The 22909-nt window shown below is 46.4% G+C and overlaps 1 protein-coding gene across 3 annotated transcripts in view; it reads right to left on the bottom strand.

The window, feature by feature from the left end:
• GTF3C2 (general transcription factor IIIC subunit 2) overlaps positions 1-22909 on the bottom strand; it is a 1345710-nt gene that overhangs the window by 947668 nt on the left and 375133 nt on the right. For all 3 annotated transcript variants that reach the window (XM_069605483.1, XM_069605484.1, XM_069605482.1), the window contains one exon: positions 14445-14543. In XM_069605483.1, the coding sequence (XP_069461584.1) occupies positions 14445-14543 (99 nt within the window). The remainder of the gene's footprint in view (positions 1-14444; positions 14544-22909) is intronic.

The raw sequence follows: 22909 nt of genomic DNA, 5'->3' as shown, positions 1-22909 counted from the left end.
AAGGGGCGCAAACTGGGCGTGATAGTAATACTATCCCTAGTGTGACGTCTACTGTACCCATGATGCTTCATGTGTTGAAGTCCATCAGATGGTTTTGTTTCTGACATGAGGTGGCATGAAGTGTAACGCGAGTACAGGAATAGGTAAGCAGAAAGGTAAGATAGAGAAAACATTTATGCACCTTCGACTTCAGGAGGGGAGTAACAGTGGGCGCGTGTGAATCGAAGCAGATACAAGCATCATAAATACAATTACGGTAAGTAATGAATCCCTTCTGAGGCTTGTGGATCTGCTTAGATCACATGCTATGCATAGACTAGCAAGCAGTATCTGGAGAAGGAGTTGGATTGTCAGAAGGTACGGCAACAAATAGATGTTTTAGCACCGCTTGTTCCACCTGTGAATCTGCTTTAGAATGTGTGTCAATGCAGTAATGCCAAGTAAAGTTATGTATGGAACTCCAAATAGCTGCTTTGCAAATGGCGTCTAGAGGGACCTTTGAAATAAATGCCAAAGTAGCTCCTGTACCGGTGTGAAAGGCAGGGTTTTCTTTGATATAGAATAGCAGAGCTGTATGCACTTCACTCTCCCATTTGGAGACGGCGTTCTTTGAAACGTGATCGCCCTCCCTGCGAGGTGCTATGGAGACAAACAGTTTATCTGTTTTTCCTAGCGGTTCCGTTTTGTTTACATAGTACACAACTGCCCTCCTTACATCCAGTGTATGGAGGTGTCGCTCAGCTGACTTGTATGGATTTTGAAAAGAAGTGGGTAGTTCAATGGACTGGTTAACATGGAACTTGGAAATGAATTTAGGTAAAACCTAGGGTGTGTTCTGTGGATAAAAAAGAAAGGGTCTTACACTGACAATGCATGTAGCTCACTAACCCGTCTTACTGAGGTGATGGCTACTAGGAAAGCGGTCTTGTATGTTAGGTGTTTGAGGCTGGATTTGTGCTTAGGTTCAAAGGGTGGATCGTTGAGCTTTGAGAGTACAACTTTAAGATCCCAAACTGGAGGCGGGTTGGAAATGGGAGGGTAAAGTCTATTTACTCCCTCCATGAAAGTCTTAACAGGAACTTTCCACCAGGACACTGTTTTGTTAAGTGGTGTACGCGGACAGAGCCACTGGGTGACACTTGGAGTTAAATAGTAGGCCAGAGTCTTGCAATTAGAGCATGTAGTGAAGAACGTGTGCATGGGTACATTCAATTGGATTCAAAGGTTTTGATCAGCACCATATTACAAATCCTTTCCACTTGTTGAAGTCGCAGTGCCTGGTGTTGGGTTTGAGCGCATCCATCCATACACCTTTGAGGTCATTTTAAGTGTCCAAACTCTAGGACATCAGGATCCAGGCTGCCAAGTTCATAGACTGAGGGTGTGGATGGAGTGTTGTCCCCTGCGCTGGAATAGCCTATTGCAGGGGCACAGGAGTTTGATCGGTTCACACATCGCCAGTTTGAGCAGATGTGGAAACCATGGTTGTCTTGCCCACATATGGGCGATCAGGATTATTGTAGGTTTGTTCCTGGTACATCTTGTGCACTATCCTGTTGAGTAGTGTTGGGGGGGAAAAGCATAAGCAAATTTCCCTGACCAGCTCATCCACAGGGCCTTCCCCTTGGACTCGGGCTGGGGAAAACTGGATGCAAAGTCTGGGCATTGTGTGTTTAGGTTGGTGGTGAATAAGTCAAAAGAATGATAACCCCACAGGGAGAAAACTTTGTCTAGAAGTTCTCTGCTGTGTTGCCATTCGTGCCCCTCGGGTAAAGTATTTCTGCTCCGAGTGTCTGCTAGAGCAGAGTTCCCCTGGAACGTGTTGAAAGACTAGGAACATGTTCTGCTGGAGTACCAACTTCCAAATCTTTTGGGATAGCTTGGATAAACCTGGAGAGTGTGCCTCCCCGCTTGTTTATGTAAACATGGCAGTGGTGTGGTCTGTGAGGACTTGCACGGTTTGACCGGTCAGATGCAGCTGATAAGCTTGAAGGGCTTTGAGTACTGCTAGTAGCTCCAAAAAGTTGATGTGGTTTTGGGCTGTGATTTGTGTCCACTGGTCATGCGCTGTGTGGTGAAGGTAATGGGCTCCCCATCCAGAGAGTGAGGCGTCTGTTGTAAGTATCGCTTGAACTGGTGAATTGTGAAAGGGTTTTCCCTGTAACAGATTTTCCTTTGACCACCAGCGAAGTGCTTGTTACTAGGGTTAGCGAAACAGCCACTAGATCGTCCCACTGACCGCTTGCCTGAGACTATTGTTTCGCTAGCCACTCCTCATTGGGGCGCATGAAAAGCCGTGGGTTTCGAACTAGATAAATGCATGAAGTCATCATCCCAAGCAGGCGCATTGCTTTACGTACGGTTATTTGGCGACCGGCAAGATTTGTAGCAGTATGTTTTGAACTCTTTCGTTTAAGGGGAAGACTAGCCCCTCTCTTGTCTTCACGATGGCTCCCAGGAACTGCTTGGCTTGGAACGGGGCTTGATTTTTTTCTCGTTGATTGAAAACCCAAATTGGAACAGAAGGTCGATTGTTCTTGGGCGTGGCTTGGCAGCCATGCAGTGGGGATGTGAAACCAGCTGCTCCTGCTGATCCATAATGAGCAGGCCGAGAAAGCAGGCTTTTTGAGCATGGATGTGCCTGCAAGGACAACATCGGACATCTGACGAGGCTGTTCACAGTTGTGTGCAACCAAGAAAGAAAACGGCAGAAGGATCGCATGGAAATTACCAGTTGAATTTTGCGACCAGGCGAGAAACAAGAATACAAGATGGTGTTGACCGCGAGGCTGAGCCCCGCATATAAGGAGCAAACAACACAGTGAAAACGCACTGCAGGACCGTGGGCATGGCAGCCATGCAGAGCACAGAAGGCATAGTGGAACGAGTGAACGGCTCGCCACTACATGAGCGGCGGTGCCATCGCTGGGAGATAGCCACCCCATGACCGAAGGCTGAGGTAGACGAGATCTGCAGTGGTGACAGAGGCCGACAGGGGGAGAAGGCGAGATCCTGGAGCCTATGCCGCCAGTGAAGAGAAGCGCCCCCGGAGGCCAGGCCCACGTTACAGTCCCGCAGCCGGGGGACAGTGCGAACAGGAGCTGCGCCTTGCCGAATGTGGGAGCAATGCACCGACCGTGCCCATGGTAAGGAGAGCAGGGCGTTGGCCCGCAAGACCAGGAGTGCGACTGTGTATGCACCCGACCTCCCAATCCCATAGTAATACCAATATGCGCTGTGTGCCACATATGACAATAGTCGGTAACGACAGGGGCGAACCTTAGTGGAAACCGACCTCTACTGCCGTGTGCAGGCGGACCACAAAGGGAGCTGGCCCTGATCAAATAAGCGGAGTCGGACCAGAAAGGAAGCTGGCCCACAGAGCACATAATATGTAAGGGCAGACCGCAGTGGAAGTAGGCCTGCGGAGAAGTACCTGACAAGCGGTTTCTATAATGTTTATGAGGCTGATGTCTCCGCAGAGAAACGACACGGCGGATGTACTCGGAGCACTGCATCGGTGCTCGCTAAGTCAGATGCATATAATCAGTCAAGCAATATTAAGTATAGAGTGACAGCAGTGCACCCACGTACATTAATATAGAAGTGAGGGCAAACAATAACAGTGGCCAGACAAAGCAGCACAAATAGAAGCCCAGCACAGCGCAGGGGTCAGCGCAGTTGGGCACAAGTGCACATACATGTACGGGACACTGAGGAGAGTTGCACTAAAGCACACAGCAGTAGTTGCCAGACTGTAGTGGGCACAGGGACCTTGGCGTTGTGATTCATTTCTAAAACAGGCTCCAGAGAACACTGGTGTGTGGGTGCACCCAGTAATATTTTGACCGTGGCCGGACATATACTGCACCAGACAGCAAAGACGTTGCTATACATATGGGCGCATAAGGTTGCCTGCAGCAAGGCCAAAGTGGATGGTCATCACAGCCAGCACATTGCGGCATTCAGCGGAAGCAACACCTAATGGACAGCCCTATTGCCTCAATACATTGCTAACTGCCTCCAACCAATGCCAGGAGCCGCCCAATTGGACGGAACAAGGGTGACTACGGTATAGCGGCGGACGAAGAACCAGGGCCGGCGACGATAATCATGGAGTCCAGGTCGCAGAAGAGCAAGTCTAAGCAACCTACACTAGACACTTTTGCCAAACCAGCAGCCTTGGCTGAGAACACCATGCCGGGGACTTCACCCTCACAGGGAGAATCAGTCCAAGCGGAGGGAGACCAGCAGGTCAGGGAGGTCATAGCTGCCTTCAAGATTGCACTGGAAACCAAAATAGGCCCAATTAGCCTGGATATCAACCTCCTGAGGCAGGATGTTCGGTCGCTCAGTGAACGCACAGGAACTTTGGAGAAAGAAGTTGCGGGGCACTCACAGTTTACCTCAGGGACACCTCTAGGAAAGTAACAATCCTGCAGCAGCAAGTGCAGAATCTAGAAGGGAGAGTTGAGGATGCAGAAGGAAGGGTCAGACGTAAGTATCAGCGGACTTCCGGAAGGGGAAGAGGGCACAAACCCCACTAACTTCACTGAAAATATGCTGCCCGCAGGAGAACGGACCGAGCACTCACCCCCAGGGATTTACAGTCGAAAGAGCACATAGGTCCCCGACGAAAAGGCCTCCGCCAGGTTCTCCGCCGCAGCCTATCATAGCCCGGATTTTGAATTACAAAGACAGGGAAAGGATCCTGGAATACTTCCAGAAAGGTGGCACAATACACCGAGCATCAGCCAGCAGAACAGGGTATCCAGACTACACATTGCAAGTGCAACATCAGCGGATGAACTACTTCACATCTGTCAAAAGACGCCTACGAGCGGCAAACCTGAAGTATATGTTGTTTTACCCAGAAAGACTGAAAGTAATACATAAAGGCAGATAAGTCTTCTTCAATATCCCAGATGATGCACACAAATGGATGGGCACAGAAAACTTGCCAAATAGAGCAAACAATCAGACTACAGATGGAAAAGATATACCCAGGAATGCGCCCAAAATCTAGTACTGATGGGATCCGACACGAATGACAATGTATGCGGGTGTGATCTCTTTGAAGTAAAGTCAAGCACATATATTTCGTAAATTGCAAGAGCCAGCAGCGAGGTCCCCGACAGGGTACACACTGCGAAGTAACATCCTCCACCAAAGGGTGGTTTAGTCCAAGGATACTAGCTGGAGAGTACCCACCTGCCGCACTCCAGGCACCGAAACAGCAACTGGTGCAGAGTAAGAAGCAGGGATGACCGAGCACAAGGAATTGAGCTGTGCAGTTATAGAAGGGGGTGAGGGGGAGCGGGGGTTGGGGAAGGTAGGGGTGAGTTGGCCTATAGATCCACAGTAATAATGTATGAGAAATACATCGTATTGTCAAGCAAAGTAAAAATGCCTCTCCATATTAGATATTAGAATCATCGCTTTTTGCATGCATGTCTACTTAACACTCTCTTTTAGCTAACTACTAAAGCCATCTTTTACTTGGGTTGATAAGCCTCCTCAGAAAACAATCAGTCAATTGCACCCTACTCCCAATGCCTGTGAGCATTCTTGTCTCCTTGGAACCCATTGGCAGCGCACAATGCATGACTACCTCACGTGCCAAAACCGCCAGATCTTTGCGGAACGTCATGCTAGCACTCCTCATATTAGCATACTCATTTCCATGGTATTAATAGTGACACCTTACCTGAACAGCCCCATTTTCTCTGCACCGCAGCACATCAGGGTAGTAGCACTATGAGCACCACACCATGCACCAAGGGTACCTTCCTCCACCTAGGTACAGGCCTAGCACAAATTTACTGCCCCAGACGCCACCCCCTGCCATGCCCTACACCCTTCTTACCCACCATATTAGCATTTCCCCCTACTTCATTCAATTGCATGCACAAAACCACACCCATTGTAGGTGCCTTGCGCTGCTCACACCTCCGTGCAAGGACACAAAACAGCCAGACCACACCCACCAGACCCATTTTAGACTCTCTAAGACTAGCCAGATTATCCTCCCGTCTCCCTTGCATAAACAAGACCAAGCCTACGGTACACTCCACACTCCTATGTAAGTAAAGGAGCGCAAACAAATAGCCATGCCCAAGCACGCATTACTCCCCCCACTAATAACCCTGTCACCACCTTACTACCCAACACTCAGAAGGCCTACCACACCCCACCTCAAGATAATACAACCCACCCCCAACCTCCCATCTATTGCACCACGCATACCTGCAACCAAACCTCCCCTCAAAGGCGCCCTATTGAATGTTAGCTCCCTAGGTGCACACACCATCGACGTTCACGACTTAATACTAGACCTCCAACTAGACTTCTTAATAATGACGGAAACCTGGCTCCATCCAGCTTCAGGCCCCCTACTCACCCTAGCAATCCCGAATGACTATACCATCTTCAGATCCGACCATATTGAGGCCACCAACAGGCTACGATCTATTAGCCCTCAAACTATCCACCGATCCCAAAACCACAATCAATTTCTTGATAATATACAGAACTCGAAGCACTTCCAGTAACCCAGACATAGACATCCTGCTACTCATCACCCCTCTCATCAAACCAAATACGAAATTCATTCTCCTAGAAGACATCAATTTAGGCTTCAATGACATAAATGACCATAAAGCCACAGCTTTTCACATTGCACTTCTTGAAATGCTATGTACCCAAATTGTAAATGCCCCAACGCATACAAAAGGCAGAATCCTAGACTAAACACATCAATCTCACTAGAAGACATCCTAGAGATCTCCTGGACTGACCATGCATTCATCAAATTTAATATATCCATGGCCAAAACCCAGAAGATACCTTCAACACCTCCCATCCCCATCATGGTAAGAAACACCCGTAAACTTAACTCAGAAAATCTGACCCCATCCTCAATAAACTACTCCATTCACAGCCGCTAGTAGACCCTAACCCGGGCAGTTTATCACTTTACCACACAAGCATGAGAACTGCCATTGATGAAGTAGCCCCAAGTAGGTTGAACTACCAAGGACCAAACATAGTAACTCATGGTTCAACGAGGAACTCCTTGAACTCAGAAGAAAGAAAAGAGCTCTAGAGCACCTATGCAGGAAAAACCCTACTAGTGAATCCAATAAAGAACTACAATCCCGAGCCAAAATATACAAACTCTCAGTAATCTCTCACAAGGCCAACTCCCTCAACGCTCGTATCACTAATGCTGCCTCAAATAGAAAAGAACTTTTCACAATCGGAGAACTTTAAACACCTATTCTACCATCAAGCCCAACTACAGCGAGCAAAGCCTGGTGCACCACCATTCAATAGGCCCTGGCCTCCAAAATCACCTCCACCTCACTGCAAGAAAAAATAATCATGCAAAGAAAAATACTGGCTCATACTGCTGAACCTATCCCTCTGGTAAAAACAGAAAAGACTGACACAGTCCCCCAATTTCACTTCACCACAGTCACCCCAGCTCAAGTACTTACTACCATAGCCTCGCTCAAGCCCTCCCCTCCAATTGTAAAGGTGACAGCTTCCCAGCTAAGTTAGTTAAGGCTTGTGCCCCTACCCTGGCCCCCATCATTACCAAATTCATAAATGCTCCTTTACCTCCAACTGCATCCCCACTAAAATAAAAGAAGCATGGGTCACACCCCTCCTCCAAAAGACCCATCACCACGGTTCCCTTCCTTCTCAAAATAATAGACAAAATTGTGTATACCCAAGTACAAACTCACCTAGAGAGTAGCCATATACTAGGAGATCGACAATCTGGCTTCCGCCCCAGACACAGCACTGAGACAGCTTTACTGGATCTAAAAAATCAGATGGATGCCATAAGAGACTCAGGAAACCTATGCATTCTATTAATACTTGACCTATCCGCCGCATTTGACCTGGTGAACCATGATAAATTAGCCCTTACACTCTCGCAAAACTTCCATTTTTCCAAGGATGCTACTTCTTGGATCAAATCATTCTGGTCACACCGCACCTCCAGAGTCGCCATTGGAGAAGAAGCAGCAGATCCTATAACAGTCCCTCTAGGTGTCCCACAAGGATCTTGCCTCTCCTTGACACTAAAACGCTTATACTAAGCTTCTCTTCGCAGCACTAGATGCCATGGGAGTAATTTACACCAACTTTGCGGATGATACACAAATGCTTATCCCAATATCAGGCAACCTAGAACAGGACAATACCTAGTAAATAACATCTACTCCATCAAACAGAGATCCTTATTGTAGGTGCTCCTGCACGCTTGACGAAACTACCACAAGAGTACACATCCATCATCATAGATGGCACCCCCCCCCCCATCACCATTCTAAAACCAGTCAAAACCCTAGATATGACCTAGATTCTAACGTTACTATGTGCAAACACATTAAAACACTGGCCTCATCCACAGCATACACAGCGAAACACATTGTCCTCAGTCGGCCGTTTCGAACTCCTCAAAACTGTATTACCCTAGCAAGAGTTCTTATTATGTCCAAATTAGATTAGTGCAACATCCTACTACTGGGCACCACAAAGGAAAACTTGACTAGAATGCAACTTCTACAGAACAAAGCCCTTAGAGCGGCCTTGGGCATAACCAAAAGGGAACACACAAACCAATACAGAAGAGAAGCACATTGGCTCCCGATCCATGCCATAATACTCCACAAAACACTCACCATCACACACAAGTGTACCACACACAATGCCCCCCATACTTTAATCAATGCCTCATGCGTAAAGCAGCAACCAGAACCCTTAGATCCAACGCCAAAACACTCTTACACATCCCCCAAATCAAGAACGCTATAACAGGAAATTCCAGTAGCAGCGCCAAGAATCTGCAACTCTCTAACCCCTAGCATTAGCAACAAACCCTCACACTTACAATTTAAGAAATTACTGAAAACCTGGCTCTATAACAAATTCTAACCCCTCTATTGTGCCATTTAGGGTTGTGGTCCCCCACACAATGACCAGACTTACGATACTATCTTCTGTATCACATTCCCGTTTCACCTTCGCTACTGACCTCACCCTGTCCCCCATCTTGTTTCATTGGATCAATATGTACCACAAAGTACATAAGGTTTTGTTGTAATTTATAACATGCATTCTTCGTAACAAATAAATTGATAAGTATTCTTGTACACAACGCCGTGACACCCCATGGTTTGGTCGTAATACAAAATGCAATAAATAAAATAATTTGTGATGTAATGTTATGTGAGTCTGTAAGTTACACTTAAAAAGCCAATAAAAATGTTTTTATTTAAAAAAGGGTTGATTGTTCTTTAGGTATTTTGCTTGCACATTTGAGGGGATTCCTCCGTTATCAGCCACTCGTCCAGATAAGGGTACACTAGGATTTATTCTCTGCGTAAGTGCGCCACCACTACTCCCAATACCTTGGTGAATACCCTTAGAGCTATGGCTATGCTGAAGGGGAGCACCTTGAACTGGTAGGGTTGATTTGCTATTTTGAAGCGCAGGAATTTTCTGTGCGTTGGGAACATCGAATTATGAAAGTATGGATCTTTCATATCCAATGTTGCCATGTAGTCCCCTTGTTTTAGCAGGGGGTTACTACTTGTAGCGTTGTCATGCAGAACTTTTGTGGATTGACATATAATAATAATACTAATAATAATAATACTAATAATAATACTAATACTACTAATAATAATAATACTAATAATAATAATATGGCATTTATATAGCGCTACGAACCCTCAGGTATCTGAGCGCTGCTTATTATTACCCACGGTGTGTGGTGCTCATTTATCGACCTCGGAAGGATGAAACGCTGAGTTTGGCGCTGCCGGGATTCGAACCTGCGTTCGCAGGCTCTGCACGGATGTCAAAGCGAGCGCTCTACTCGCTGTGCCACTTGACCGGCATATGTGTTTGCAGGACGCAGGTCTAGGACAGGGTACATTGTAAGGTCTTTCTTTGGCACAAGGAAGTACGTTGATTAGATACCCTGTTTTACCGGGACGATTTTTATAGGGTCCTTTTCCAGCAGTGCTTTGACCTCTTCTAGCAGAATGTGTTGTTCTTCCTGCGTTGATATGTTTTGGTGGGTGGTTGGATAGTCTCTGTACGAGTTTGATACAATAGCCCCCTGCCACAGTGGATAGTACCCACTTGTCATACGTGATCCCCCTCCCATGCATGGGTAAAATGAGAAATGAGACCTCCTACTGTAGTGGCATGGGAGCGGGGCCATCATTGTTTGGGGGGTGGGAGCTCTGGTTTTAGGAGGTTCTGCCTCTACTCCTAGACCTTCTGTGGGCCGTTTGAAAATTCTGATGAGTGGACTGACCCTGCGAGGAACCCCAAGATGGCATTTGTCCACCCTGACTATAGCTAGAGGAGCGTTGAGAATTTTGTCCTCGAAATCGGCGTGTGTTGAATGCGCTTCTTTGAATAAAAGGCTTGTTAGTAAGTTGTCCAAGGGACTTAAGGGTCTCGTAACTCTTCTTTAACACTTTTAAGTGCTTCCTCAGTCGCTTTCCGGAATAAGGCATTTGGTTCAATTGGCATATTGATTAGGGTGGCTTGAGTTTCCAGTCTAAAGCCGGATTTTCTTAACCAGGCATGGCATTTAATAGGAGTGCCCTCAGCTATTACACAGTCTGCATTATCTCCTGCATTCAGGTTATTTTTCAGGATGCAGTCGGCCACCTGCTTACCCTCAGCCACTGTGCTTTGATTAAAAAGGCTCTGTGACCGTTTCAATGTGTTGTAAGATATCGCCCCACTTATGGCAGTTGTAACTTGCCAAGAGTGGCGTTATTTGCAATTCTTACTTTGTATGCAGCCGAGGAAGCTACGTTCCTGCCCATTGTATAAATGTTTTTGCTATCCTTATCAGGAGGGGCCTCAGCCGAGGCTAAAGGTATGCCCGCCCCCTTTCTTGTGATGGTAACGACGAGAGAGTCAGGCTTCAATTGACCCCTGATGTATGAAGGGTCAGAAGGGGCTGGCCTGAAAATTCTCAATATGGGGGTTAACTGCTCTCGTAAGATTGGGGGCGAGAGAGAAGGCTGAATGCACCTCTGAATAGATTGCAAGAGGAGTATGAACTGTGTTGCAGAATTTTTATCCCCAAGGATGTCTTCTACAAAGTCTTTATCCACCTGTGCCTCTTGTGTATCAATTTTGAAATGTTCGGCAGCTTTTAGGAGGAGCTCATTGTACTGTAGCTGATTATCCACAGGGGAGTCAGCCACGGGTTGGTCATGATGGTCCAGAGATTGTATGATGTAGACGTCGCTGTCATAATACTTGTCAGGATCATATGGGGCCGCTTGATCCCCCTGTGAACCAGGATCTTGAAAGCCTGAAGTGCCAATATAGTAAAGATGCTGGGAAGTGTCCTGCAAGGTGCTGGGCTGAACGGTGTCGAATCATGTTCTTTTGGCAGCAGGTTGATCTTTAGCTGCCTCCCCTTGTGGGGACCCTTGAAGGCTGGAAAGTTGAACAGGGTGGCGGTCAAAGAAGTCTACAAAGCATGACATTCTATGCATTATTTTGTCAAACGTTTCTGGGGTACATTGGGTGGATTTAGGCAAACCTGAAGGAACAGGGTTAGGTGTACTCTGATGTAGTGGGTTGTTTATGTTGCATGGCCCTGTAACGGTGTCCCTGGAGAGAGAGAAAGGGGTCCTTAGGATTTTGAAGTAGAGGGTTCAGAGGATAGGGGGCGTAATTTTTTTAACACCTTGGACTTTAGAGGTGTATCCGGGATATGTTTTTTAATAAGATCTCATCTTGGAGCTACTAGAAAGGGCATTCAAAGCGTCTTGCGACGCACTTTCTCTGGCATCCAAACTTTTGGTCAGGTTTATTTGCGGTGTCGGGAAAACACTTCGACGTCTGTTTTGGGAGCCTGTCATGCAGCGAACGTGAGTGCGATGACCCAGAGGACAGGGACGATTTTGAGGACCTTCCCTTTCACACAGCGTGTGCCTCAACGGTCGACAAAGCCGTTGACTGCACGCCACACAAAGCACACCCCCTGCGACCGTCAGTGTGGGTGCTTGAGCTGCCGGGTGTCGTCTCAGTAGCGGGACCGCCGGCCTGCCTGATGTAGTCTGGGGCTCACGTGCAGGAAACCGTATGGTCCTGATCGCCCTCTGCGTCGCTTAGGATGCTGCCGCCGCAGGACACTCCCTCCATGTCCATAGCGGCTTCGGCCTGCATGGCGTGAGGGCACAGCGCTTGGCCTTAAGGTCCTTTAGTGGCTTGGGCTAAAATAGTTTGCTAAACTTTCAGGGTGGTCCCTGGGGAGACAGAGGTTACACACCTTGTGTGTGTCCTTCCAGGGAAACTTCCTGTTACAGGATGGATAAAATGTCAAGGGTGTGTTTTCCAAAATACAGAAAGATGGCAGCCTGGCGATGGAAAAGGAAAAATAGGGAAACAGACATTCTCTAATGAGAAGAAGGTAAGGAACCCCCCCCCCCACTCTCCCTACTGTGAAGGGCCTTGGCCCGTCGAGGCCTAGGTAGTCCGCAGTTAAAGTTTGTTGAGACGGTACAAGAAGTCGTCATCGACAATGAATCCGTCCTCGATAGCAGTCGCCGAAGATTTTGTGGTGGGAAGGTCATCGAAAGGAAAGAAAGAAGTCTAAATTTAAACTTGTATAATCAAAGGCGTTAACCAGAAAGAAGGCACTCTGCAACTTGAGTCTGACTATGAGGGCGTAAAAAAATTATCTGAGGGCCCTTGAAGCGTGAAGGACCATGGGTACAGTGGACGCCACACTACGGATACTATTACAGACACTCCCTGCGACGCCCCTTTTTGAGTTTCGAAAACAAATATAATACTCTGCGACTACCACTACATGTCAGTCTATGCGTAGTATGTGATCTAAGCAGATCCACAAGCCTCAGAAATATATCTCACTGGGACTCTTGGAAGACTAATTTGTAACTCGAACTATGACCACCAGGCAGCGAGTGCTTCTTCCTGGTACCAGAACCCTACCAGCTGAAAACAGCACACCAGCACCATAGCATAGCTTCAAAAGTTCTTTCCTCTGGTTCAGTATGTCCGCGAGTGGATCTTCTATCTTCTAAATTGTGGACAGAACATCCCTATTGCAACCAGAACAATTGAAGAACCAGAGACGAGAAAAGCCAGTGGGGTACTTTCACTCTGCCAATTTACAAAGTTGTGGCCACTGGAAGTTGGGTAGTGCAGGTGACTTAGCTACTTAATTGAGCACTACCCTTAACATTGGTCCTACTCATAACATTGTAGGTGGTAGTATCACAGTATCAGGACAGTACCATACGCCAGAACTGCTCAGTATGCATTTTGGGGCTACAATCTTTCTCTACCGTAGATGCAAGTGACAGGTTAGGTCACAGAGGTCAGAGAGGCCATAGAATACTGGACAGCTAACACCTTAGAGCTAAGGAGCAGCAAGGACGAGAGGAGAACCCAATACCAGACTGTAAGGCAACATCAGCATCACAGTTGCAGAGAAAAAGCTGGAACACCAGCAGCCTGCACTGCACCCATTGTGTTATAAGAGATGAGAAAAACAAAGAACTGGAATAGAGTATATCGGAATCAGAGTGGAGACGACCAACGAGAATGTCAAGGGAAAACACTCCAGTGGCAAAGAGCTGGGAACGGCCTGCAAGATGAATAGGGGGAGGAGGGCAGTAAAACCCTTGAAGTACAGACTTTGTCCACATACCATGAAAACACGCTGAAGCTCAAAACAATGTGACGGAACTGAAGTGCAGAGCACAAGCACTGGGAGAAGAGGTAGAGTGTGAAAGGGAAGAATTTAAAGAAAGCTCATCAGACAGAAGAAAACGGTTACAAATGTAGAGGCCATAAAAACATCAAAGGTATGAAAACAAAGATAAATGAAAAATGGGAGTTTGAATGCCATATTGCCAAGCATGCAGTCGTGTTTCTGCTGGAAAGCAATGAAGAGCAACGTTCAGAGGAAGACGTTTGCAAGTGTTAATGCTATGTTGGCAAATATGTGGTCACAATACCGCATTATGAACAGAGTAAGAAAGTGTGTACTCTGGGAACTATAGTAAAAAGACATTACTAGGAAAGTGACTGCGCTGTAGTGAGATCATGAAAGAATATCCTGTAAATTAACAACCATTCGTATTCAGACAAGAGGTAGTCTGATAAAAAAAGAAAATGTAAACATAACTGTATATATAATATCATTGGGGTAGTGCCGAAGATTTTTCTAACAATGGTTACGTAGGGATCTCCAACAGGCCTATCCGAATTGCCTTTGAAATGGCATGAAACAGCATTTTGTGTGTACACCATTCACTTGGTGTTTAATTGAATATAGGTCTGGATAAGTCTGAAATTTGAAGTCTCAAACTAAAAAATCCAGAAACAACTTTGTAAAAAAAAGTTAAAAATAATACCTGTTGAGCCTGTAAAAGGTTCCCTCCTCTCTGAGTCCTTCACGTCTGATGGTGAACAGAGGAGACTTCACTTCCTGTGGCATGTATTCACTGGATTCACTGGAAGGAAGAGGTGAGAAACAGTGGTCATTCAGTATGAGAAACTGTATACTTTACTCACCATAGTGACTCCTCTACTAGAAGTCAGTAGTTACCCTTCATTCAGACTCATGAATTGTTTGGTTGCAACAGCCTAGCAGACATTTGTCGCACAGCATAACAGAAAAGAAAAGACAATGAAAAAAAGGGACCCTGACCCAGTTGTATGGCAACAAGTACCACTCCCTAAGCACCCAGCATCCAACTCCACAGTCTTTTCACTCCCAAACAAAAGGAATACAAATGTGGCACTATGTGTACATTTCAAAATGTTTATTAATTTGTAGAGCGCTTGTTGGAAAATATTTTCTTGCTCATTTCCCCTTTATAAATGACTATGGGCCCCCATTCTATTTGGTTTTGAACCCAGCCTTCACTATTTGGGGATAAGTAAAGACTTCTGCTTTACTTCGTGTTGTGGTGAATTTGTACTATGCAAGTTGTAGTACTGGATGAATGTGTGCTATGTGAACAGTAGCACCTATGCGAGTGTAGTACATGATGAATGTGTGCAATGCAAGTGTAGAACTGGATGCATTTGTGCTATGTGAAGAGAAGCACCGGAAGAATGTGTACTATGTAAGTGTAATACCCGAGGAATTTGTACCGTGTGAGAAGTGACGGAAATTGAATTAATAGTATGAGGGTAGTACCTGATGATTATGTGATACGTGCTTATACTGAATGTTTGGATGGAGAGTGTAAAGTTGTTGATGTACTGACTGGGTACCAAATGTATCAATGATTGGCATGTTTGCCCATGAGTATAGAGCGGCAGAATCGCTCTCGGAGAAGGAAAGTGGACTTCACATGGAGGTGGGTCAAAATGAGAGGAGACATGTGTAAGTGGGTCCAGAGGCGTCAGAGTATGCCTGGTATTTATGGTATGTATAGAGCAAGCTCTACTGCTCTTTAAAAAGCGTGAGCGGGTGATTAGGTGAGTGTTATGTGAGAATGTTCTGGGTTTATGAGATGAATAGGTCTGGTAAGTAAGGGAGGTGTCTTGTTAAGTGCTTTGCTGGATGGATGCACGCTGGTCTGGAATGCATGAGGTCAGAGAGAATGTTGGTAGGTGAGAATGTTGATGTAGGAGTGCGGGAATGCTTGTGCGCTGGCGTTCCAACCCAGGCAGTTGGAGAATTGTAGCCTGGGTGGAGGGAGCCAGTGGGTCCCTCTACTGTAACTTACAGACTTAAGAGTAACTGGAATAAAGGGCATTACTTGTACCCTGCAGATCTTTACAACACTTTCCTTGCCTGTTTTACTCATTCTTCAGTGGAAGCTCACAAGTCCCCAAGTCTGTCAGAGGCTCGAAATTAAGATTGGCTAAGCAGGAGCTAAAAGCAGTTCCAGTGTATCCAGCAGTAACCAGGAGCTACCACTGGGCAACGAGGAGCTAGTACACATCATTCAGTTCATCATGTTTATTCGGATATAAAAACAGCCATCAAACACAAACAATATACAGATTAAAATTAATCAATATACAAAGTATGAATTCAACTATTAACGTATCAAAATTACTACCCCATACAAACACCTTAGAATCAAGAGTTACAAGGTAATAAAACAAGATCTTGTTCCTTTAAAATCCCCTTTCTGATGCACATAGCACTTTTCAGGTAAAATAAAGCCCATGCAGTCAGTTCTGATTCCACCGTCAGAAGCAACAACAAAGCGGGCCTAAATATAAAATAATATCAAATGTTTCAAACCCTCTCTTAGAGCCCCACAGACTGGGCAACTTGGAACATAAGGGTATCTAGGCCACTTTGCAGCGTTACCCCTCAACAGTAAACAGCCAAATCCCACCCTCATAATGAGCCAACTATGTTGCTTTTTCGTGCCCAGACGAGATACGGCAGTAAATCTGGGACCCTGCTAACTATCCTGGTAAGTGGCCCATACTAAACAGGCCCATTTATCTAGGATCCTCCCAACGCACCGCCCCCTTGTACTCTCTCTGCTGCTGGGAAGATAGCACTACTGCAGGGGGAAACTGCGCCTGAACATCACTGGTGCCCAGGAAATCCTTAACAAACCTCAGCCAAGGAATGTTGGGCCAGGTTTCCTTTTACAACACACTTCAGATTATGAAATGGCACAAAGTTGCATGGTTATTTGCCCAGAACCTCAGCCAGAGGTTACCAGGTGCAACTGCCCATTCATCCTCCAAATAGGCCATCCCCCAATTCCCTAAGGACCGAGGGACAAGAGGACGAGCCAGGAAGCCCAAGCAGTTTTTTTTTTTTTTTTTTTAAAAACGATTTTCCTTTTCCTGCAATTCACCATAGGTCGAATAACCCCACAAGGATGCTCCATAGATTGTGGACGCCTTAATTTGTGTGGTATAAACCTTGAGGACCGATTGCAGATGCTGACCCTTGCACTTTGATTGAAAGCGAGATACACCTGCCATATATTGGCTCATTTTCAACGATTGTCTTTTCCCATGGGCATTACCCGTCATTGGATCTGAAAACCTCATCCCCAAATAATGAAATTCTGCTACCGTTGGGATGGTTTCCCCAATGAAAACTATATGACGCATCTTTGCCTGCTTCTTCCTTGCAGTACACCCCATCACTGCCGATTTGATGGAGTTGATCTTAATCCCCAAACCTGTCATAAAGGAGGCATATGCATCGACCAGGGACTGCTAGGCCCTTGGTGTTCTAGCCATGAGAACCGTATTGTCCGCATATGCCAACAGTGGGAATGCCATGCCCCCTAAACTCAGAAAATCCACACCCGTTTCCACCCAAGCCTTCCACAACCCATTAATGTAAAAAGTAAAGAGTATGGGGGTGAGCACACACACCTGCCAAACCCCAACCCCACCTTAAAACATTCTGAGCACCTACCCCCTGATCCAATAGGGACACTGGCCCCATTGTCCGTATGGACTCAAGCACACCACACAACTTCACTCCGTCTACTTTGTCGAAGGTCGTGGTTAAGTCCATAAAAGCAAGGTAGACTGCCTCCTCCCTGCAAAACATAAAATTAGAGACCAAGAGATATATATTCAAAGCCTGCCCATGGTGCGCCGAAGCCCGGACGGAAACCAAATTGGATAGCTGCCAAGACTGCTCATTCGGTAAGCCAGGCCTCAATATATCCTAACATGACACGACATAGGCAGGTGTTAAAGGCTAGGGTCAGTACCGGTCCCCATAGATCGATCTGCTCCAGATTGCTCCGGTATTGCATCTGATCCTGGAGCACTATTGCGGGCCTGTGCCCAATTGCTTTCGAGACCTCGTCTATTGAAAATTGAAGTGTAGAACCACGACTCACCCTCCCCTCTGGTTCACTACTAACTCCAAACAATGACCCAAAACATGAAACCCAGTCATCCACCGCCACATGGGTGCCCTTTTAACCCTCCTTCCCATTATAGACTGGCCCCACTTAATTTGTCGTATTGGCCTCAAAGAACTCCTCCCACGCCCATTCTTCCATCTCCCTTTTTCTAAGTTCAATCGCCCTCCGATAATTTCCTCTCGCTTGAACAATATAATCTCTAGCATAGCAGACACCAGTGATTTTAGGGCAACTAGAAGAGCCTGTTTCGCCAATCTACAGGCCTGATCGAACCAGCACCTCCTCCCGGAATTCCCCTTTAATGTGTGCTCCACCAAAAAAAACCTTGTAAATGCCTCCAGGATGGCCTTAAAAAGGTATCAGGTAATATTATCCCCATATATATGGTCGCCATAAATAATATCGCCGGGAAAAGGTCTCAGCGATATTATATGGGTGACCATATATATGGGGACAGGGGCAAAAAAAAATGTAAAAAAAAAAAGTTTGGGGGTTGCGGGGGTATCCCCCGCATGTTCCATGCAATAATGTCGCCACAAAAAAAACGGCCATTTTTCGGCGATATTTTTGCATGGAGAGATTTTTTGTGGCGACATTATTACATGGAATCCTTAAAAAGACCCACCACCACCTCAGGTTTTGCCGAGTGCTCAAGAATTCAACATATTTCCCTGGACAGCCCGGGCACAATATTTCAATGTAAACCTGAGGCTTGAATTTTACCCCAATTAATCCTTCTCAATGAGGCTGCTTCAATTTCAGCCCGACATGTTACACAGTTTTATGACCCTCCCTTTCAAACAGATCTTTAATTGTTAAAACCAGAGGGTTATGGTCACTAATACCCCATATGGCCACTTCAAAGCTCACTATGTCTTTGCATGAATCTAAATATAGGCAAAAATATTCTATAGCTGAAGAGACCAGGTGATTGTGGAATATTCGTTTCCCTGGAATGTCCGACTCAATGCAGCCATTCACAAATCTCCTGCCCCATTCAATTAACCAAGCAATTAATTGGAGTCCCCTTGCACATACCCTGGGATCCTCCAACTGACGTTCCCGGACCGGTAGAGATAGATCCTCCAATGCCCCATAAAGCTCATTTGGAATTCCACCTCCCATTCTAAGATTGAAATCCGCCCCCCAGATGAGCCTAATATTAGTGCACCCTTCGTCAGCCAGCTACATACCCACAAACCCCTTTACCTTCTCCCATCTATTCTCCCCCTTACCTTATTTGTACTATTGCAAAAGTTTAGGATATTAAATGTATCACTACCAGGCGGACTAAACCTTAGTAGTTGTAGGAAGTCCAGCTGCGTCTCCAACACCCCTAACTCTACAATGTAAAGATACTTTGACCAGGGTTGCAAGACCCCCATAACACCTCCCCCTCTGATTAGCTTGTGCCGGTATACCAAAAGAGACGGAACCATCCAATGGGGGGGTCTCTAGGGACAATTTTTCCTGCAAGAGGATCACGTCATGAGACCTGAGGAATTCCAGGTTATCTGCCTGCTCCAATTGAACCCTCGTTCCAGCTATATTCCAGGATATAATCTTGGCATGGGGATCTACCTCCTCCCGTTCATGGACTCTACTCCACAATCCGTGCACACTACCAGCCAAAGACTCTTGGACCCCAACTCTATTCTGGGACAACAAATCCCTCTGTTAATCCTGCTCATCCAGAGATGCTAGGGGATCAGATCTATTCTGCGTCAACACACCCTTAGCGGGTTCACCCCTCCCTAGCATAACTATTTATGCATTCACACATCGCCCGTCCAATAGCACAGCGAGTAGAGCGTTCACTTTGACATCTGTGAAGAGCCTGCGGACGCAGGTTCGAATCCCATCAGGGCCAAATTCAGCCTTTCATCCTTCCGAGATCGATAAATGAGCACCACACACCGTGGGTAATAATAAGCAGCACTCCGATACCTGAGGGTTTCAATGCGCTATATAAATGCAAAATTATTATTATTATTTCACTCCTACCCACCTTGGTCCATGGTAATGCACAGAATGGATTACGTTCACTTGGTGCACCCCCGTCAGCCGCTCCATTTCCCCCGTTTAATCCTCTATCCATACATCCCTGTCTAAGTCCCACCTGCGACCCCGTTGGGAGATAAAAATGGTCCACGTTAGGCAGAAACCTGTGCAGTTCCCTTAGGGACCACTGCAAAAGATTTAAGACTACAGGTGTTTGGCAGTAAATCCACTTGGTAGCAGTCTGTACCACACAGATTCACTTGGTAGCTGTGGCTGAGCAGTCAGACTTCCCTCAAGAAGAGTTAGGCAGTATGAAGAGTATACACAATAGGTACAGAGACACAGTAGTACAAACAAGCACTGACCAGAGCTTTGGTGTAAAAGTATATAATTATTTATTTTAAAGACACACTTGTAAATTACACTAGCACAAAAAGTTAAGTAAATTCAGCACAAAGTCACTATTATATACATACAACCCTAATTACTTATTAGACAAGTCTTAGTGAGAAACACCACTTATTTTCAGACAGAGGTGAGCGCTTAGCATAAGATGGCACTCTAATAAGTTATACAGAAAGGGAGGGAAAAGGGCAGAGTTAAGGAAGCACACAAGTTTCAATACTTTTTAAAAAAACCACAGTAAGGCAGGATAGGCAGAGTTCTACTGGAGAGCCAGGAAGTCAATTGCAAGACCCACTCTTGGAGAGAGCAAGCAGAAGGGGTCCAGGTTCAAAGTGGGGTTATGCCCAAAGAGTCTTGTAGATATTTCGCACAAAAAAAAAGGATGAAATTAAAGTCAGGAAAAGTTAGCTAGTTTGTCCCAGGCTAGCCCAGGTTAGAAAGTCGAGGCTTTACTGTCACCCCGAACGATCTGTCGCAAGGGAAGCCAGGCGGGACACAGAACCTTAAGTCCGAAGGAAGCTCCAGCGGGGACAGTTGTTCCCGACAGCAGGTGCAAGTCGGCGTTTCGTCAAGAGGAAGAAGAGGTCTCGCCGTGGAGGAAAGATGAAGGTCGTTGCACTGCCAGGGAAGAAACCAGCCGCCGAGTTCTTTGGTTAAAAGGTACTACACCCTTCTCTTCGCAGTAGTGGTAAACCGTGGTATTCCGGTTGCCGGGGTGCTTGACACGGGCAAGGCGGCCACGAGATGCTCCAGGAAGGTGAAAAGAAGGCAAAACTGGTTATCCCCCCAGTCAAAGGAAGAAGACTCTCCGGACTGGAGATCTCCTCTGTCGTCGGGAAAAGTGGTGAGACGGTTCAGCAGGGCTCCACCGGTGGTGTCATCGTTGCAGGTCGGCTCAGCTTCTCCCTCCTCGGATTCTTAGGTCCTGTGGCGACTTCTGAAGTTCCAGTCAACAAAGCCCTGCTTTTATGCAGCACACCCCCATTCACTCAGCCTAGCTGTCAATCAAACATGCTAAGTACTTGGGCCAATCACACAAGAGTGCGACTTGAGTTACCAAGGTAACTCAGTCCAGGGTGCCTAAACCCCCTCCCACACCTCCCGTGGTACCCAGACAGAGTGGCACCACTTTTGGAGGCTTCTGTGGAGAAGCCCGCCAAAAAGTGGAACAAAGGGATCGACTTGGGTTGGAGTCACAGAAGAGAACACAAATGCCATTTTAGAATCGAGTTCTGGCAAAAAATACCAACCGGTGAATTAATATTAAATAAATAAACCGGCGGTATGTTCGAGGCTATAAAGAATTAAATAATTAAAGTTGGTAGCCTCGAACAATGGGAAAATCCCATAGGGATATATTCGCGGTCGAATATAAAAAGTAGTATCCACTGACACCAGCCAAAACTCGATCAGGGGGGACGGAGATGTGCCCCCTCGAACAACAGACCCCGGGGCAATCGAATTGCCCCGACCAGTACGTCCACAATATGATGGTTTGTACTGGTTTCTGTTCATAATTTGGGACTAGTAAAGCCAATGGTGACTTTACATGCCCTGGGAGACAATAGTCAGTCCCAGGGTATGGAGTCTATGTTGGGGGGTCGCTACGACACCCCTGGGTTACGGCACGGAGGGTGCTGTGTAACCCACATCAAAAACACATGAGACCCTATGGAGTAAAAGACCCCATAGCCCATAAAACACATTGCAAGATAAAGGAACACCTCAAATCATGTCTAAGAGTGGGAGTAAAAGAGTCTCACTCTTAGCAGGAGAGAAAAAAATAAACCCCAAAAATCCAGCAAAGCTGCTGGGGGACTCACTAGGTTTGGGAAATTAGCCTTTTCAGGGAATTCTCCCTAACAGTCCAGGCCAACCATTCTGCTATCCAATCAGGAACCATTTGCCCTTAACCCTCTTGTCAGGTTCGAAGGTATCATGTGCCTACAATTTGTGGGTTAGTGAAGGATACCACAATGCAATCGCCTTCTACTGCTTTTCTTGAAGGGCCCACTCTTCGAGCCATTATGACTAGGTTTGGGTCAATAATTGGGCCATCAGGTTAATGTTGATCCAATGGGTGGCTTTGTTCATCTATGATTTTATCGTTTCCAGAACAACTTTGGGCAAACCCCTTACTCCCATTATTACCCCCGCCAGCGGAGCGGCAGCCGGGGGTAGATTTAACACGCTGTTCTCTCCACATGCTGACTCTACAACTGGGGCACTAACCTGGGCCAACCCCTGCCTCGAGTTGGGCCTTCCTGACACCCTTGTCCTAGACCCTTTCTCCCAATCACCGGGTGGTCTCCCTCATCATTGGCAATTACACCTATTTCAATGCCCACCCTACGACCCCTCCCTTCCTTATTGGGAGCTAGCACCCTGGGACCCCCCCCCCACCGCCAACACTTTCTCCGCCCCCCCCCCCCATTTCTCTTTTCTTTTGCCCAGCCAAGAATCTCCACTTTTGATTTTAGATCTCTGATAGAGTCATCCAAGATCGCTAAAGTATTAATTACCCCACTTTTAATATCTTGGGGTAGAACATAAGTCGCCTCTTTTTTCTAGACATTTTGTTTCATGGGATAGAT

The sequence above is a fragment of the Ambystoma mexicanum genome, chromosome 4p, assembly GCF_040938575.1.
Source record: "Ambystoma mexicanum isolate Mex_15411 chromosome 4p, UKY_AmexF1_1, whole genome shotgun sequence".
In the NCBI taxonomy this organism is placed as follows: Eukaryota; Metazoa; Chordata; class Amphibia; order Caudata; family Ambystomatidae; genus Ambystoma; species Ambystoma mexicanum.
The sequence above is the reverse complement of the archived record's forward strand: the minus strand, read 5'-3'. Positions and strand labels throughout refer to the sequence as shown.